Source organism: Episyrphus balteatus, chromosome 2 (genome assembly GCF_945859705.1).
Source record: "Episyrphus balteatus chromosome 2, idEpiBalt1.1, whole genome shotgun sequence".
Lineage (NCBI taxonomy): Eukaryota > Metazoa > Arthropoda > Insecta > Diptera > Syrphidae > Episyrphus > Episyrphus balteatus.
This window is the reverse complement of record NC_079135.1, coordinates 128,975,731-128,994,962: the sequence shown is the minus strand read 5'-3', so window position 1 is coordinate 128,994,962 and position 19,232 is coordinate 128,975,731. Positions and strand designations below refer to the sequence as shown.

Sequence of the window (19,232 nt, the reverse complement as noted above, 5' to 3'; positions counted from 1 at the left end):
TCCTCTAGGGGATCACCCAAAACTGTTTACCACAAAATTGGAAGAAAATCGCTCCAGTAGTTTAGGCTGTAGCTCGAGGTACTTACAGACGGACAGACAGACAGACCTTTTTGGCATTCTTAATAATCGTAATGTCATGTACAATTGTTATCTCGAGCTCGATTTTTTTTTTAAGAATCCTACACTTGTCGTATAGTACCATTTCGCAAGTAAATAATAATATAAAAAAAATACAACATGCTAATCTCTTGAAGGCAAACAATTTGCAATAATTTTTGCATGAGCGACTACTACCGTTCACATAACAAGCACTGTTGATACGACAAAGATTGATGAACAGGTTGTTGAATGTGAATCCCGCTTACATTTGAGCATCATTTCAAACTGTAATTACTTGCTGAACACAGCTTAAATGGTTTGTGTTTAGTTTTTAACAACAAATAATAATAAAAATCCGTTAGGCATTGATTTTATTCACGTTGTTATTGACATCTTTATAATTAATCATCATTTAATCATAATTTTAATATCAAAACCAATTATTTCATCAAACTTAAATCACAAGTGGACTCTAAAACTGGTATTACTTTCAGATGACTTTCTTTCTTTCTTTAGATGAAATTTTTTTTTCGCAGGACATTCCAAGTTAAAAAAAAAATAAAACCAATAATGGCAGAAAATCAATTATTACCATCACCGGCAACAACATTAGTTGTTGAAAATTGGTGCAAGACAAGTTCAAGAGTCATAAAATTCAACTTTACATGGACAATAGAGAATTTTAGCTTTATCGAACACAAAACTGGAGAAACAATCAGTTCTAGCTTATTTTCTGCTGGTGACAATCATGAATCCAAATGGTTTCTGCAACTTTATCCCAAAGGTGAATGCGAAGATAGCCAAGACTATTTAGCATTGTATTTACATCTCGGTTCAGGACCTCCTAATAAATTAAAAGTCTTAGCGAGATTCAATGTTTGTATTATGAATGCCAAAAGCATCAAAGTCGAGTTACACACATCAGGGCCCTATTTCATAAAACTACAAGACTAATAATTATTTGTGAATTTACTTGTAGCTTGTAAATTATCAGCAAATTTCTGTTTCATAAAGACTAATAACTACAAGTATCGTAGACTTGTAGCTACAAGTAAAATTTACAAATGCGGCGAATATTTCTGTTTCATAAAAGTATCTGAAAATTTTTTATTTGCGATAGACTTGTAACTACATGCGATTTTTCTACAAGAGAAGAAAGACTTGTAAAAAAAAGTATGGTGTCTAACGTTGGGTCTTTTGGGCTTTGAATGTATTTCATACAAATAATGTTATATCACTTAAATAGAATTAAAATGATAAAGCATTATAATCAAGAGTTCACAGCAATTTTTGGGTGTCATTGATAGAAAGAAATGTACTAGTTTTGTTGTTCCTTAATGAAGCGCTAATGTACTTTATTTGGTAGTTAAAGTTCAATAACAATTCAGTCTTATTATTTGTTGTGATACCAAAAGTAGTTGGCACTACAATTAATATTTTTTTTCTAATTGTCAAAAAGACTTGACTTTGAAATCTTTATGTATTTATCTTTCTGCAATATTCACTCAAAATAGAAGCTTTCGATTGTAGGTATTTGCGGTTTAAAGGATAAAACAACTTGAACTTAACTTTTTAAAAGGTAAAGTAAGAAGGATTCAACGTTTTTATTGAATCTCAATAAATTAAAAATACTGCACTTGGATTCCTATATGCCCCCACTAAAGAGACTGCAAGCTGCAACGCTTGCAGATCTCATGCATACAATTTAAAGATCCTTCAAAAAATACCAATAATTTTACAAAAATTATAGTGGCCTCTTAGTTTATTTTAATGTTTCGTAATTTCTAACATCCTTTCTTTTTATTTTTCTTATATTCCCTCTAAAACGCATACATCCCATATAAAATTGAGAGATATGGCATTGCAATTTTATTGATAATGCATTTAACGATTTTTATTAAATTTGGCGTACTACACTGAACCAAATTTCATCATTTTTAGTGTATATATTTTGGCAAAATTAGACAACAAAAAAATGGATTCTCAATTACTTAAAAATAATGCGTTGTTATTGCACTTGAATTTCCATATAACCTAAATATAGAGACTACAAGACTTGGACATCTGAAACATAAAATTTAAGATCTTTACAAAAACATAGTTTCATTAGTTTTTGAGTTACGTTGCACGGCGCGGGAAAAATGCGTTTCGAGAAAATTGCGTTTAAGTTTTTCGTTACCTACTGCATTCGATTTGGAGGGCATGGGTATGAAGACTATCTAGGAACTTTTGATGCTTCATATAACGCTAAGACCACTGAAAATAGTTTTTTAGATGGTAAAGAATTTTTTAAACAAAAAGTGCAAAAAGTACCCGAGAGATTTCCACCCCTTAACGCGGAAAAATAATGAAGATTAAGGCCCAATTTATTGACTCTCCATTAAACTTAAATCGCCATTAAAAAAGGGAATTTTAAAATTAAAAACCAATTTCGTTTAATTCAGTCTCTTTTAAGGATTTTTTTGAAGTTTGGCATAATTAACTAATTGAGCATTAAATTTAAAAGTAGTTTTAGTTAAAACACCAAATTCGACCTTTTAAGAGGGATTTTTAGAGCAAATGGAGGTTTTAAACAGAATTTCTATTTATTCACTCTCCATTAGTGTCAAATGTCATTTCATTTATTTTTTTTATTTGAATTATTATTTTATTTGAAAAATGTCAAATGAGCTAAAGAATTATTAAAAAAACATCACAATTATGAAAAAAGTCCAGACTAGAATTTTTTGTAGGTATACACACATGCATTTGTACCATAAAAAAGAACAAAATTCAAAGAAATTAATGCATTTCTTGTCTACTTCGCACAGATAATACTAGATTATATTCTCCACTTCAAAACTAATCATTTTTGAGATGCTACATAATACATACATAACATACATAACATTGCAATTGAAGCCATGAGAAGAAGAGATATAAAGCTTACTTCTAAACCAATGACACGAGATGAATGCCGATAACACTTAAATTTAAGTTGTTATTTGACACCGATGGAAAAAATTAAAAATTTCACTTAACTCCTTCTTCTTCTCATGGTTTCAATTGTAGGTTGTAGCATTCTTTGGTTACCACTGGTATATCGTTAATTTCTTGCATTTTCTGGCGTTTTCAGCTGCAAAATACTTACGGGTCATAGTTTTTTGGTTTTTCTTCCAATTCAAATCTATTTGATTTGACAAAATTATAGCTTTTGACAGATTATTTTTCAAACAAAATAAAAAATCCCTAGGATATTTTTAACAGAGTTTTAAATTTAAAGTCTCCATTAAAAGTAAGGACTTTAACTAAAGAAGAGTGAATTAAATGAATTTTTAATGATGTATACTTAAAGGCGACAATAGTTTAACGAGGCCGTTAACTAAAGCGATAAATTTCAAAATTTAATGGAGGCTCAATAAATTGGCCCTAAGTTTGGTTTTTTATCCTTAAAGATTAATTTACTTATAGATAAATATTAAGTTCATTTACGAGTTTAAGCTTTTTTGAAGAAAGTTGCAATAGATGATGTGTTTTGCCAAGTAATATTTAGTGCATCAATGTTTTAGTTCAAAGTAATTTCACATTTTGCAACTGTAATTCATCTTTAAAACTCTATTTCATTTATTTTTTTTTTAAGAACATAGATTTTTCTATAGTCTATTATTTAAACTAAATGTTAAGACCATAATCTACCGAAAACCAACCTTTAAAAATCAAGCTTTTAGCTTTTAAAGCCAATAATGTTCATTATATTTCACAAATGTTCCTCATAATATTTCGTCTCTCGCTGCTGCTACAGAAAGTTCGAATATTTGTTTATTATTTGTTTATTTTTGTTACCCTAGTTACACTTGTAGTTTTTTTAGAAGCAAAATAGTTTGAATTCGCCAGACTACAAATAATGAAAATTTTTATGAAACAGAAAACTACAACTCCATACTTTATTTGTGCTTGTAACTACAAGTCTACAAGTACAACACTAATAGTTTTATGAAATAGGGCCCAGGTGTTCGCAATTTCTTACCCGTTAAAACTTGGGGTTATAAGAAATTCGCAAGCCGAGACTTCCTATTAGATCCAAATAACGAAGTTCTATCTGACGATAAGTTGATAATTTTCTGTGAAGTCTTTGCTCTATCCGATCGTGAAAATATATCTGGACAAAAGAGTATCGATCAATTTGAAATACCGAAATGTAAGCTTGCTAGTGATTTGAGTAATCTTTTGGAGAATAAGAAATTCAGTGACGTCACATTGGTGGTGGATAAACATGAATTTTCAGCACATAAAACAATCTTGGCTGCACGAAGTGTTGTTTTCGCTGCAATGTTTGACCATGAAGAAATGGAAGAACAAAAACTAAATCGAGTTACTATAACCGATGTCGATCATGAGGTTCTTCAAGAGATGCTGTATTTCATATATACAGGAATTGCCCCAAATTTAAAGGAATTAGCAGCTGATCTGATGGTTGCTGCTGACAAATATGATTTGGAACAATTAAAAGTACTATGTGCAGAAGCTTTGTTTTCGAAATTAAAAGTTGAAACTACGGCTGAAACTTTACTTTTAGCCGATATGCATTGTGCAGATGAATTAAAAGAAAAAACTATCGATTTTTTTAAAAGTCATGCCAAGGAAGTAATAAAAACAATTGAGTGGAAAAATTTGGCAAAAACTAATCCAAATTTATTAGTTGAGGCGTTGGAAGCCATGGTCATACAGAATGATATCGACAATTTGCAATTCTGCAAGCATGAGAAAGAAGAACCTTCAAATTCATAAATTTTAATTAAGATAATAAACATATGTATTTTAAATTTTTTTTTTTGACAAAATGAATATTATCAAAGGACGCATTATTTTGATGAGAAAACTACTCAAAAGATCATTTGAAGACAAAAAAAAACCAAAACAACATTTCGATTTGTCAAAGTGATATTATTTCAGTTTCGATAACCATTTTTTTTGTTCCAGTTTCATAACTTTTCAAAACATTGTTAAAAAATCAGAGAAAAAAAAATTGTTTTATTTATTCAGATGTATTTTAATAAAACAAAGATTGTATCAATTTAAATTGTGAATGTAGAAAAATTTATTCACAATTCAAATCGATTCGTAACTCAAAGTGATTTACCTTGATTTCCTAATCGTCGATTTCCTAAAGTCTTTTTGGACTCGGGAAGACTTCCGGGCATTGGAAGCAATCTGATCTCAAGCAATCTGATTACAAAGCTTTTTAGCTTTAATTTTGTTTTGGTTATGAGTCCATCGTTTTAATTTTTTTCAAATAATGTCAGTGTGTTTAATTTCTATTGACCGAACTTAAAATAAGAGAACGGTTTTTGTCGAAGTACAAGAGTATGTTTTTTTGTTTTAAAATGACCAATATTGTAATGATGTTTGCTCTTCACACGTGTACAGATTAAAGAGGATCGAATTCAAATTCTGAAGTTCGATTAAATTGAAATTGTTTTTCCTATAAAAATTCTTTAAAAAAGTTTATTTTGTTTTCTTTTTCCTTAAGTTTGTCAATTATAAAAAAATATAGTTTACAAGTAACATATTAGTTTTTTAGTTTTTTTTTTAGAAAATGAATAAGAAAATATTAAAATTAAACATTGATTTCAAATAATCCAAACTCATACAACATTTGTCCTTAAATTAATTTACAATTTAAAAGTTTTTATATATTTTCACTTTAAATTTTGCGGAGTACTTGATCCCATATAATGTCTTAAATCAGTTAGTGTAGACGTAACTAATTTAGCTTTGATGGTTGGTCGTTGTAGTCGTTTATGAGCTTCAAATCGATGACAGCCTCCAAAACTATAGAAGTAGTTGCCTCCTTCAGTTCCTTTAATCCAGAGTACATCAATTGGTGGGACGTTGCCTTGAGATTCTTCAATCTAAAATTAAGGTGTTTTTTTTTTTTTATAAGTAAACTTAAAAAAAAAAGAAATATTGTATAACTACCTCCAAAGTTGCCATTAAAGATTGTACTTTTTCTTCATCTAAAATCGATGGAATCGGTCGGTGTATTTCACTCATAGGTACATCATGCACCTCATCTACAGATGCGCTATGTACTGAAGTGTTGTTGGAACACATTTTGCTAACTGCAAAAATTATTTAAAAAATCTTATCAAATGCAAACGTTTGTATGTTTTATAATGAGTTATATCTCTGAGAATAATGTTAAGCTTGTATCAAGTCTAGCAATCGACTGAATATCACAATTGATCATTTTAGATTTTTATGAGCCGAATACACATTCACCTCAAAACAAACTTGACCTCATCCAAGGAGAGTAAAATTAATTTATAGGTTGATTTCTTTTATGGAAGTTATTTGACGTTAAAAATCAATGTTGTTTTATATTTTGTGTGTTACAAATTCAAGAAAAAGTAGGTTATACTATTATATGCTATATGGCTAAGTTCGTGCAAATAAAAAAAGTATAAGATAACATCATTCTGAGTTGTAAAACTAAAAAGGTCATGTCTCATGTCTCAATTGCAATGTAAATCTAACACAAATAATACACTTTTTTTATTTAACAGAATATTAATGTAACAAATTGATAGCTTTTAAAAAAATGCTAAAATAGCTCAACGGTCACTGGGGCGTATGCGTAATTTTTTATGTATTATTGTTGCAGTTTTGTTTATGCCTCCAATATTTTCCGAAATAAAACACAATTGTATCAATTAAATAGTACAACAGATTATGTGGGAGGAACAATTTATAAGTGAAGATAGAAGTTACATAACATAAACTGAAAACAACAAGGGTCCAAAAACGGATCCCTGGGGCATACCAGTTACATTTGGCAAAAGATAAGGTAGGCTATCTCCAACTTGCACTGCTTGCCTTATGCCTTCTGTTAGTGAGATACGAAAAGTTTCATTTAAATTTTAGATACTGAGGGCATTATGGCTCTTTCCAAATACATATTGTCAATTTTGTTGAATGGAAATATTTTTTCAGTATTAATTTAACATTGAACCGCATCTTCAATTTTTGTTTTTTTTACATTCGTAAGTTAATGTAACGAAAATATCAAATAAGCATTGTCGTTTTAGTGAGTGGTAAAACATTTATAAATTTCAAGTTTTAAAAATATATCTTTCATTTTTACATTTCACACTAAACTGGAAACTTATTATTTTCGACATATAGCACATAATCTTATTCATCGTTCAATCTTATCTTTCTATCTCCCGTCATGATTCCATTTGTTATGAAATATAATAGCTTCTCATATAATTCATCTTCGTATATAATAAGAACACAAATCTTTTAACAATAAAGTTGTTTTTTTTTTTTTAATTACCTACTTATTGCAAATGATTTTGATAAAGATGATGAATTAATAGTTTTGTTTAATCTTTGAAGCAGTGTTGACATTCCTAGCCAAAAACAGGAAACAATATTATCTAAACTTGAAAATAATGTTCAAGCTATGCGCACTTTAGTACTAAAGACCACGATACAACTGATGGGTGAGTAATGAACGAGAATATCGTGAAACTAGCAAATGATAAACAAATGAAAAAAAAAAAAAAAAATAAATATAAACAATTCAGTGCAAAAATGGAAGCGTTCAGCATTATTATGTTATTAGGTTATAGAATAAGAAACTATTGACTATTTTGATATTTTTTTCATCTTAAATCGATGAACTAAATTAAGTATAATCTCTTACAGTTCAATGATATCAGCGTTACACACTTTTCGTTTTCTTTTTATTTGTTTAACAAAAAAAAAGTTTTTAAAGAAAGAAGAGGGTAAATCAGATGTAGCCATATATTTCATTTGACAGTAATTTTAACCTCTAACCTTGCAAAGTAACTGGATGGTTCCCGCTTGGGCTATAAACACTACCTTCATTTGTCATGTATATAAATGTTTAAAAATCAAAGTTTCTCTGAACCGTTATTAAGGGTCTTCTTCCTTTTATTCGGCGCTTTTTGATCTCGAGGTGGAACTGATCATGACTCTCCCACGTATCCGCTTCACACTTTAGATATCGGCTGGTGGGTTTCACCAGGTTGACCTCAAAATTAAGCAGCAAGCTTCCTTGTTTTGTGTTGTTCCATTTCTAGTGCCAACTGAATGCTGGTGGTTTTTGCATTTTCTTGCACCAGGAGTTTTAAGGTCTGCCTTTCTTCTTATCTACCGTTAAACGGTACCTGTAAAAAAAATGGTTTTCTTGATTTCTGATTTTCCCGTGACTGAACACTTTTGTAGGCGTAGTTAGTTAGTTTTTCCATCAGACTTTTTCATACTTGCAGTGATGCTGCCTGTGTAGTAAAAACCTTCAATAAAAACACTTCAGTTGTTTATTTTTGTAAACTTTACAACGCAAATTAATAAAACAGTAATATTTTTTAGAAAATTTAGACACAAAACACTTTCTAAATATGCATACATATCTTTATATTTCTAACTTTCTGCATACACAAATTCCAATAAATTCTGTAGGTACCAACATGTAAAATTTGTATATCCTATATACAGCTGTGTTCAAAATAATAGTAGTGCCTGCAACAAAATAACATTTGTTATATTTACGGTGCTTCTATGGTTAAAAATTTAATTTCTTTGATGTCAAAGTTTGTAACGGTCAATTACTAATAAATGTATCGTAATTTTAAAGTGGAAAAGAAGGTGCCAAATAATTTTTCAATGATTTTTGGTTGTTCTTTCGAATTTGACCTGTTCAAAATAATAGTAGTTAAAGTTATTTTTTAAGAATTTAAAAGCGGTTTATAACTTAGAATATTTATTTTTGGTTTAAAAGTAAGTACTCATATAATTTGAATAATTTTTCAACAAAAAACGATTTGTTTCGGTTTTAATCTATTTAAAGTTCGAAGAGCAAAACACTGCAGTTCGGATAACGGAAACTTATACGAAAGCTGCTTGAAGAAGGGAAAACCTACTTGGAAATTCAAGTTTATATTAGGATGCTCCCCTACAATGGTAGCCAATGCAATAAAGTCAACGAAAAACCCGAAACGCGCGGTAGAAGAAGAAAAAAGACCGCCGTAGATGACAGGAGTAATGTCCAGACGAGCAAAGTTGAGCCTTCTGCATCGTTGTTTCACATCCAGAAGGCTTTAAGCCTGGATTACAGTGCAGTGAAAATTCGGAGGCGAATGTTAGACACTAATTTGTACGCTTGAAGTCCACGAAAAGTTCAGCGAAACATGTTAAAAAGCGTATCCAGTTTGTAAAAGACCACATATACTGGCCAGCAAAGTAATGGCGTAACATATTGCTTACTGATGAGAGCATATTTGTCCCCTTTGGTGGTACTGGATCTCCAGAATACGTCCGACGTCCACCCAATACGGAATATGTTCCAAAGTATACGACGGAAACAGTTAAACATGGAGGGTCGAAAATTTAAGAATTTAAACATATTTCTTTGTTAACAGCGGAACTTTTCGTGGACTTCAAGCGTACAAATTAGTGTCTAACATTCGCCTCCGAATTTTCACTGCACTGTAATCCAGGCTTAAAGCCTTCTGGATGTGAAACAACGATGCAGAAGGCTCAACTTTGCTCGTCTGGACATTACTCCTGTCATCTACGGCGGTCTTTTTTCTTCTTCTACCGCGCGTTTCGGGTTTTTCGTTGACTTTATTGCATTGGCTACCATTGTAGGGGAGCATCCTAATATAAACTTGAATTTCCAAGTAGGTTTTCCCTTCTTCAAGCAGCTTTCGTATAAGTTTCCGTTATCCGAACTGCAGTGTTTTGCTCTTCGAACTTTAAATAGATTAAAACCGAAACAAATCGTTTTTTGTTGAAAAATTATTCAAATTATATGAGTACTTACTTTTAAACCAAAAATAAATATTCTAAGTTATAAACCGCTTTTAAATTCTTAAAAAATAACTTTAACTACTATTATTTTGAACAGGTCAAATTCGAAAGAACAACCAAAAATCATTGAAAAATTATTTGGCACCTTCTTTTCCACTTTAAAATTACGATACATTTATTAGTAATTGACCGTTACAAACTTTGACATCAAAGAAATTAAATTTTTAACCATAGAAGCACCGTAAATATAACAAATGTTATTTTGTTGCAGGCACTACTATTATTTTGAACACAGCTGTATATGCTTTTTAGCATTTAGAAAAAAGTTAAACAATTTTTTTGTATAAACAGTGTTCAACTGTTATTAGTACATTTTTTAATGGTAATGTATATAAGAAAAATTATTGTAAAATATGACTTAAAAAAAAAACGATGAATTTTTGGCATTAGTTTTAAAAAAAACTTAATATAGCGCAGTAAAATAAATTTATGAAATGATAATGAGCTTTTTTGTTGCATATTGGTACCAAAAACTTTTTTATTACTTTAGATACCATGAAAACTATTGCCAATTTGAAATTTGCTTTAGACACGCATATTATTAAAAAATTTGGTCACCTACATAATACGTTTCTATAACTACACGGTTAAATTTTTTTCCTAAAATATCATTTTTTAACATTTTGCATCGCAAATCAAGTTTCAATTTTTTTTATTTAACTGAGCAATACGAATCGAGTAGAAAGGGAGATATCGAATCGACTTTGTTTTCCATTACGAAATCAGCTTACAATGAGTTTTGAAAAATCCACTATTTTAACAGTTGTTAGTTTTCTATAGAAACAAATAGTTACGCATACGCCACAGTAATCTACTTTAACACACAAAAAAAAAAATAATCCAACACATTTACCATACATCAACCGCTCGTTGTAGAATTTTCACTTCTCTCTTCTATCGTCAGCATTTTAGTCCGCCTTTTACCTCCCAACAAGTGAACCACAATAAAGAGCAGATGACTCAAAGTCCCAATATATATTCAATCGGTCTTTTCAAAAAACCTCATAAGCCACTCAGTAAACATTTTGCAGGATTGAATGAAAACTACATTCAAATTTATTTTGTATTTATCATATTTATTAAATTGAAATCTAAAGAAAAAAAAAAAGAATAACATAACAATTAATCCAAGTTCACAGCTCGAACTCCACGCACAACTTTATCAGCCTTCTTAAGTGTAACCAAATTATCAATCTGTCTTGATCGCAATTTTCCCCAAATAATGTAATTGCTTAATCCCAAAATTTGAGCAGCATTCAAAGCAGCAGCTTCCGGATACATAACTGTAGCACATCCCAGACCAGAAGGTAAATTCAAACTAGACCATACATCAGTTTGGACATTTTCCGGCTTCAGAGGTGGACAATTGATGACGGGATATGTTGTGCTACCTGATAATACTGGTCCCAAACCATTGGAACGTCCAGCAACGGTAATAAATACTAATTTACTAATAACACTTTCATAATCACGCATTATTTTCAGTGAATCTTCAGGACCTTTATGTGCAGAAGTGACTCTTAATTCGGTATTCAGACCTAAACTTTGACAAACTTTGGCAATTTTTTCACAATGAGCTGTATCTGATGCACTGCCCATTAGAATTACCACCAAATGATCATTTTTGGGAATGATACCTTCAAGTTGCTCAGAAGCCCAGGCGAAATTCTTTTTAATTGTATTCAAGTCAGAGTCGGAGACAGAGGTTAGTTGACGATAAACATCTTTGTCGACACGGAGTCTCTTGTCTCCGGCTGGCCATAAACGCCATGAATCAGAATCAATGATGTCAGCAAGAACAATGTTTCCTTAAAAGAAACAAAACTCAGTAAAGGGTTGAAGAAAAAACTTGCAAGCTTAAATTACCTTCTTCATCAACTCCGAATTCGACCTTCATATCAATGAATGCGCAATCTCGTGTAGCCCATGCTTTTTCCAAAACCTCAAATACCATGACGCTCATTTTACGCATGATGTCAATTTCATCTTGACCTGAAGAAAAAAAAATGGTAAATATGTATGTTTTTTAAATTAAGATTATCAAAGTTAGAAAAATAGAATTTCATGTAAACGACCACGCCTATTTTTTATAAACAAACTTAAGAAATAAATAATAAACAAGCTCATCAAAAAATGCTCTCATGTATGACGTCAATAAAAGTTCAAAAAAGTCAATCAACAAAGATTGCAAACAATAAGTTCATGATCTGGACACTAAAGTCTAGATTTTTCTTATCTTTATTGCTATGTCAGTCCCCAGCAGAGTTTCTGGGGATACATTTATTATTAATTATAAAAAACAAAGACCTCATACGTGCATCTTTTTTGATAAGCTTTAATATAGAATTAAAAAACAAAAATTATGTTACCAATGAGAACTCCATTGAATGTCAATTTAGCTGATATAATTTGTTCGTCAGACCACTGGGGATCATGATTTGCGTCATCTTTGAAGAAGGTTTCCTGCTTTGGTGGAGCAAATCTAAAAGTGAAAATATTTTGTTTTTTTATTTATTATTGTTTTTTATTTTTTAAATTTATAAATTGATCTTAAAACGAAACAAACAACAATATTTTTTTATTTTTGTTTAAAAATCTATAATAGGCATTTTTACTCTTATCAAGAGTTAGTAACGGAATTAAGCTGACGACATAATAATAAATATTTTCAACAAAGTAACGTATTATTATTGTTATTTTGTTTTAAAAGTGAATATTGTTTTTCGATGGTCAAAAGTCCACAGGCCAAAAGTATGTAATGGAGTATTGAATCAATTGTGTGTGTTATAAGTCCACAAATCAATTTTTGACTTACATACAACCCACCCAAGGGGGTCAACATTTCACACGGAATTTCGGTGGACTTTATAAACTTACGACCCACAAATTCAAATGCTGCAAAATTCTAAAATTGGGGCAAATTTTGTGTTTCATTTAAAAAAAAAAAATGTATACGTTTGTATGGAATCAGGTACATATTTCCAAAATTTGGCACGAGTTGTTCTAAAATTAATTCATTCAACATAATGAAAAAAATAAAATCTCCTAGAAAATAATGACTTTTCTTGTTTTTTTTTATGTTTGCCATTACTTTTCAAGATTGCACATAGAATTTATTGTAGATTATGGTAGAATAAATAAATAACGAAAATAAATAATATTTATATAACTGTTAAACCAACCTCGGTTTGAAAATTAGATGATTTTATTTACATATTATATTGAAAATTTATGTTTTATCGAAACAATTTAAAATTGTTATTGTTGAAAATCATTTTAATTCTTTTAATTTATTTTTGAAAAGTAGGATTCAAAAAATACAATGTGTACTCAAAATTTTAGTTTATGAAAGTTGTTCCTAATAAGGTTCCAAATTTTTGGGCCACTAAATCAAGGTGTGTAAGTTATTTAAACAAAAAAATTTCCTTTTTTTTTTAATTTTTGTCATGTTTTAAAAAAATGTTCCCCAAAATCGATTTCGTATATTTTTTATCTAAATCGTAAAAAAAAACTGTATATGCGAATTGTTTTAAATGATTTAAAGTTTTGTTTGAATTCGAATATTATTAAGACTTGGGGCATTCCATGAGAAAGTAAAGCACGAAAAAAATGACAGAGGCTGCAAATCTTCAGTTCAAACTTAAAGTAGTTCAAATCAAATATCACTTGAATTAATTGGAAAAAAAACTCTCTTCTTTCATACCACTATGCACGTTGCACGTATCTCACCCGTTACGAAAATTTGACCCACCCGTTACATTATTCTTACTTAATTTTTGTAGGTATATAATTTGTATTTTTTTTATATAATTTTTTTTTATAAAGATTTTATAAAAAACGAATGATTTGCGACTAAGCCAAAATATTTGATAAAAAAATTGAAATAGATTCGGAAAGGAAATTCTTTAATTTTTCGTGACAGTAAAAAAAATTTCTCTTTTTAAAAGTTATCAAACTAACATATTTTTTTTACCAGTTTAGTTAGTCAAGAAATTTTACTGTTTGTGTTATGAAAGTCTACTTTGAGTTATTTGTAGAATTTAAAAGGCAAACAATAAATTCATTGTACAAGTTTGCCACAAAAAAAAAATTAGAAAAAATTATGGTTGGAATAGGTTAATAATTCAAAAATACAAATAGGTATTAAAATTAATTCAATTGAACAGAAACTACTTGGTATATTATTTACTAACTTTGTTACCTATCGACAGTGTAAGAAATGCAACACTAAAAATGTTACATAAATTTCAACTTTTCATTTGCAAAAGTCAAACAAGGTAAAATTTAGGTGAGAACTTTGATAAAAAAACATCTGCCCAAATATGGTTCTTCTACTTCTAATACCTACCCTACCAACGTTCAAAATATATAACTAAACGTTCAATTCGCTATTTATAATAATGGCTTTAATTTATAATAATTTAACTTACTTAACTTAAATCAACATACCTGTAACCTTCGGGTACACCGGGATTTCTTTTTAAAAATGAACCAGTAGCCAGACGTCTGGTAACCCACTCAATTGGTATCATGGCACACTTTTTCGCCACAAATGAAGTAGGCGAGCATGGTTTTACATATGCCGTGTTAAGACCTTAATTTAAAAAAAAATAAATAAATAAAAATAAAATAAATACACCTTTAATTTGTCTATCTAACTAAGCAAACAAAAATAAAAAAAAATCCAATAAGAATCAACTGCAAAAGAAAAGTAAAAAAAAAACTCAAACTCACCACATGTATTCAATATCTGAAATACCAATCCATTGGTTTTATTGGAAATCTCTGCCTTGCCAGCTAATTCATGAGCTCTCAAACCATCCTGAGCAGTTATACGATCTTTGCTCAAAAGCAAACACAAACCAGGGTGCTCAGGAAGATCAAAAACTTGTTTTGTTTTACCTTCCTGAATCAATTTACCCAAAGTGTAACCTTCAACTATAAAGATAAAAAGCAAATAAGAAAAAAACGTGAAACTTGAAAGAGGTTAAACTCACTTTTAGTAACCATATTTTTGGCTTATTTTTGTATACAAGACTTTGAAAAAAAAAAATGGATTTAACTTGCCGGCAAATAATAAAAATTATATATCTACTAGAATTATTAACAAGCAACCTCTATACAATCGATCACTACAAAAATGTAAAATGTACTAAACTCAAATTGAACATCTCTGATCAATTTGTTCCCCCGTTCCAAAACGCAAATAGAACTCACACTATCATACACCGGCTTCACTACATTAACAATAGAATGAGTGGTTATCTAAAAGGTTTTCCCTCTGTGCCTTCCTCGAGAAAATTATAATGTTAATGTGGGATCTTGATTTTTATTATTTTGAGCTATAGAGCTTCTCTGGGACACTCTGCATCGTTGGATTAAGGCTTTCTGATACAGACTAAGCAATGAACGTCTTGTGGCTTAACTCATATGATTAGAAGTTAAAATGGTTGTTCAATGAAAGATATAGTGATTTGGAAAATTAATATAAACCCACTTTTAAAATGGAACCATATTAAAACGAAACAATTACTACATCACTATATTTCTCATAAGTTCATGGTTGGATCAATAACAAGAACTTAGATGATGAAAAAATTAATAAAATAATTTGAATAATGGTAACCCTATTTCAATGTAAAACAAAACTAAAAAAAAAAAACAATTTTTAAGAAAAAGTATAATTTTGAACGATTAACGATTAACGATATAATTGAAGCGGGTACTAGAACCAAAAGTAATGTATATACATGAGGGTACTCATTTTGTCGTTACTTTTACTTTTATAGCCCTAGTCGAATCCAAAGTCGGAAACATTTTATTGGCCTCCATGTTTTGGAATTTTGCGGTTGTAAAATGCAAAAAACGTTATTTTGACTGTAGATAATACTTAAATGTGTGGTAATTTATTTTAACCTTAATTGTAACGGTGTCTATGACATGAGGACTGTTTTTCTACTTTCAAAAACTGTTTTATTTTTTGATATCTCTTTCATTGCCCATGATTTTAAGACTGAGTAAATAAACCAAAGACTAATTAAATTAATAGAATATTTCTATTTGCACCCGTTTTTTTTAAATATTAGGTTCTGTTAGAAAATAATTTGTTTGTCCATTTTATAACAGTGATATTTCAAAAACTGAGGCTAACAAGGCTGTTCTAACCCTCTGAAGGCACACCTCTTTTTTGCAGATTTGGTTTATACTTTTTCATGTCGCTAGAACTTTTTTTGGTCTCACTTTTTTATAAAGAATCATTATATGAAATTGATGTAGAATTTTCCGAGGAATTCGAATATTGTATTCACAATTCCAAAAAAAATATTTTTTCACCCTTATAAAGACACTTTTTGTGGCCACTTTTTATTTTTGTCCTGCCAAATTCGCACTCGTGTGCCGACAGAGGGCTAATATTCGTTCGAATTTAAAAACGGAAACGAAAATTTTAATCCGTAGTAATTGCGGGATAGATGCCGCGGTTTTTGAAAAATTAATTTTTAAATTATATAATGGTGAAAAATTTTAAATTTTTTTAAAAAAACTAAACAATGGGTTTGTTTACTATCCTAAAAAAATACTTAACCTAACTAAAAATTATTTTTTTTATGAAATTAACAATAAAGAAAAAAGTATTAAGTGGGCCATCTCTCCCTTCATGTGTGGGAGAGATGCCGCATAGTAAATGCATTGAATTTGTATTTGTTAATTAATGTGGAACGTGTTGTATTCTTTATTCATCACGCCTACAATCTGTACGATTGATGAATTCGTTTTTTTTTTGTACAGGGTACGATTTTTTAGTACCCGTTTGCTACATTTTTTGCATTGGATACATTCTTGTTTTTTTTGTTGAGAAATAGTTTTTTCAACATTGGTCACAATTTTTTCGGTTCTCAGCGGGCTCAGCCAAAGCAACATTCACTTTTCAGTAGTTGTCTTCTTTTAACCTGTTTTTCTTTTTTTTTTTAACGAGGTAGTTAGGTAGTGGGTAAAACGTCTGAAAATACCTTAAGTTTTTAAAAATTGGGCATCGGTTTTTCGGGAAGTGGTGAATTTCTTAAAATAATTTTATTGGCGCAGCGCTTTTGAAACAAGATGATGTGTGAATTCCCTTTTCAAAATGATTGCAAGAGTGAACGTGATTGCTTACGTGGGAATGTCAGTTCTGAAATTATTGTAGGAAGAAGAGATGTTTCTGAAAGCTGAGATGTTGCGGGGTTATCCCTTTCTCGATGCATTTTAAAGCTTTTTCTAAGACATCTTTGGTCTAACTTCCTCTTTAACTCTTACAGATACATTTTCGTGACCTAATAAAGCTTAATATTTTCTTTTAAACGAAAAAAGACACTAAAATCAGAATGCGGCATCTTCTCCCAACAAAAATGCGGCATCTCTCCCTTTTGTGAGGGAGAGATGCCGCACGACACCACACAACAACAAAAAATAAGAACAAAAAAAAAATCACACCCATCACTTCTTGAAACACATATTAACTAAACAAAATCATTACATTTAGAAAAAAACGCAATAACTTGTCTCAGAAACGAAAAATTCCCACAGGCTGAAAAATTTCCATAGTCAAAAGGCGAGCAAAAAACAAAACAAACGACAAAAACTTCCGTTACATATACAATATGTGCAGATTTTTTTTTGCTACGTTTTAATTTGAATGTTAAACGAAGAAATTACAAAAAAAAAATTTTTGCCTGGACGACTAGATATATGATTTCAGTTGACTGCGGCAACTCTCCCGACGCGGCATCTCTCCCGCAATTACCCTAGATTGAAAATGGTTGTTTTGATTTCCATTCGACTTTTTGTTGGAGAATATTGCTTTCCGGTAGCAAATTGCTACCCGGTTTGATTTTTTCTCTATCTAGAGAATAAGTACTAACTTACCCACTGTCGTACCTTGGCTAAACGCTTTATAAATTTTTGGAGTTGAGGTCACTTGAACTTATATTGAATTATATTCAATCACTCCACTTAAAATAAAAATAATTTTAATAATTTTTTTATTATTTTTGTTATTTTTTTCTTCGTTATTACTGTTTAACTTACTATTGAAAAATTTGCCTTATACCAAATAAAGCAAAACAGCAAAAAAATGGACAACAGCAAAGAAAAACTTCAAAATGAGTTTCAAAATTTTTACCCGAGACTCACAGGATAGAAAATCTTCTTCGAATTTTCTTTCTCTTTTACGTGAGTCTTGCGTGGGAACGGTTAGTGTTCATATAATAAAAGCAGACTAAGCGAACAAAGGGAAAAAAGCTATTGAAAGCTCTCATCGAAATTCGAAACCGTAGCCTTACTCGCGGCACCAAAAATCGCTTTCATTTAAATCGTAGCCTTAAACCATTGAGGCGATATTGTAACTCTGCTGATTTTTAGTTGGTTCAATTTTGAAATTTGATTTTTTATTTATCTTTAAGCAGAAAGAACTATCTTCATTTCATCACAATTTCTCCTCGCATAGATAAAATGAAACATGTAAAACATTCATATATAATAAACAATTGTTTTCAATGCATTAAAATTTCAAAGCAAATTATAAAATAAGAGAACTATAAACCAGATCTCTATGAAGTATAGTGATTTAATAAAATTTAACTTGGTCGATTCAGCAGTGTGTTCTATCCCTAATTTTTCTTTTATCATTGTATAGAGAATTGGTCTAGATTAAAAAATCGCACTTGTGAAATTCACCTTCAGCTTTTATTTTAGTTTCTGTCAAATATTTCGGTTCCGATTGGTGGTAAGAAATTAATTGTAATTAATTAAATTATTTCTATACTTTATTAGGTATAAAAGAGATTTTTCGATGTTATTGGCCCTTAAATTAAAAGAATTATGTATCTTTCCTTTTTTGAAAACTAAGCACAATTATATCAATCAATAAATAAAAAGAAATACTTTTCAAAAGGGTATAAAAACAATTTTTGAAATTTTAATTTTACATACAATTTTCAGTTATCACCGGGTTTCAGAGCCCAGAGCGTTGGAATATTCAGAACAGAGCATACTTAGTTTGAAAATAGTAATAAGTGATTTTATCTCCTTTTGAAAAGTCACTTCTCATTCGATTTATTTTTCCGAAAAGCACAAATTGGATCTCAGAACTTGTTTATTTCGAAACAAATTTATTTCACAAGCCGGTCATCAATTGCTTCTGAAGATTTTTTAGATTGTAGTTCTTCTTCTCACATTGTTACAGCAAACGATAAAAATCGTCAGTAGAAAAATCGTCGAGT

General features: G+C 30.1%; 3 protein-coding genes across 5 annotated transcripts in view; 1 reads left to right on the top strand and 2 right to left on the bottom strand.

The window, feature by feature from the left end:
- Nucleotides 1-669: 669 nt before the first annotated feature.
- LOC129909757 (protein roadkill-like) lies at nt 670-5,158 on the top strand. Its single transcript, XM_055986829.1, has 2 exons — nt 670-975; nt 4,081-5,158. The coding sequence occupies exons 1-2, from the start codon at nt 670-672 to the stop codon at nt 4,864-4,866; spliced, it is 1,092 nt and encodes a 363-aa protein (XP_055842804.1). The 3' UTR covers nt 4,867-5,158.
- Nucleotides 5,159-5,568: 410 nt separating this feature from the next.
- On the bottom strand, nt 5,569-7,574 carry LOC129908215 (putative sulfiredoxin). 2 transcript variants are annotated; one of them, XM_055984576.1, is made up of 3 exons: nt 7,422-7,574; nt 6,058-6,200; nt 5,569-5,990 (listed from the first exon to the last, which is right to left on the bottom strand). In XM_055984576.1, the coding sequence occupies exons 1-3, from the start codon at nt 7,489-7,491 to the stop codon at nt 5,778-5,780; spliced, it is 426 nt and encodes a 141-aa protein (XP_055840551.1). In that variant the 5' UTR covers nt 7,492-7,574; the 3' UTR covers nt 5,569-5,777. The 2 variants fall into 2 exon arrangements, with proteins under 2 accessions (XP_055840551.1, XP_055840552.1); XM_055984577.1 differs by having other exon boundaries at nt 7,418-7,553.
- Nucleotides 7,575-11,033: 3,459 nt separating this feature from the next.
- Nucleotides 11,034-19,232, bottom strand: part of LOC129908207 (bifunctional phosphoribosylaminoimidazole carboxylase/phosphoribosylaminoimidazole succinocarboxamide synthetase) — a 91,177-nt gene continuing 82,978 nt past the window's right edge. Inside the window, exons 2-7 of one of the 2 annotated variants that reach the window (XM_055984566.1) lie at nt 14,976-15,029; nt 14,713-14,916; nt 14,428-14,572; nt 12,348-12,460; nt 11,845-11,970; nt 11,034-11,786 (exon numbers count right to left, since the gene is read on the bottom strand). In XM_055984566.1, coding sequence (XP_055840541.1) covers nt 11,101-11,786; nt 11,845-11,970; nt 12,348-12,460; nt 14,428-14,572; nt 14,713-14,916; nt 14,976-14,988 — 1,287 coding nt within the window. In that variant the 5' untranslated portion in view covers nt 14,989-15,029 and the 3' untranslated portion in view covers nt 11,034-11,100. Of the gene's footprint in view, nt 11,787-11,844; nt 11,971-12,347; nt 12,461-14,427; nt 14,573-14,712; nt 14,917-14,975; nt 15,207-19,232 lie in introns of those variants that run through there. The other variant, XM_055984565.1, reaches the window with a different exon arrangement.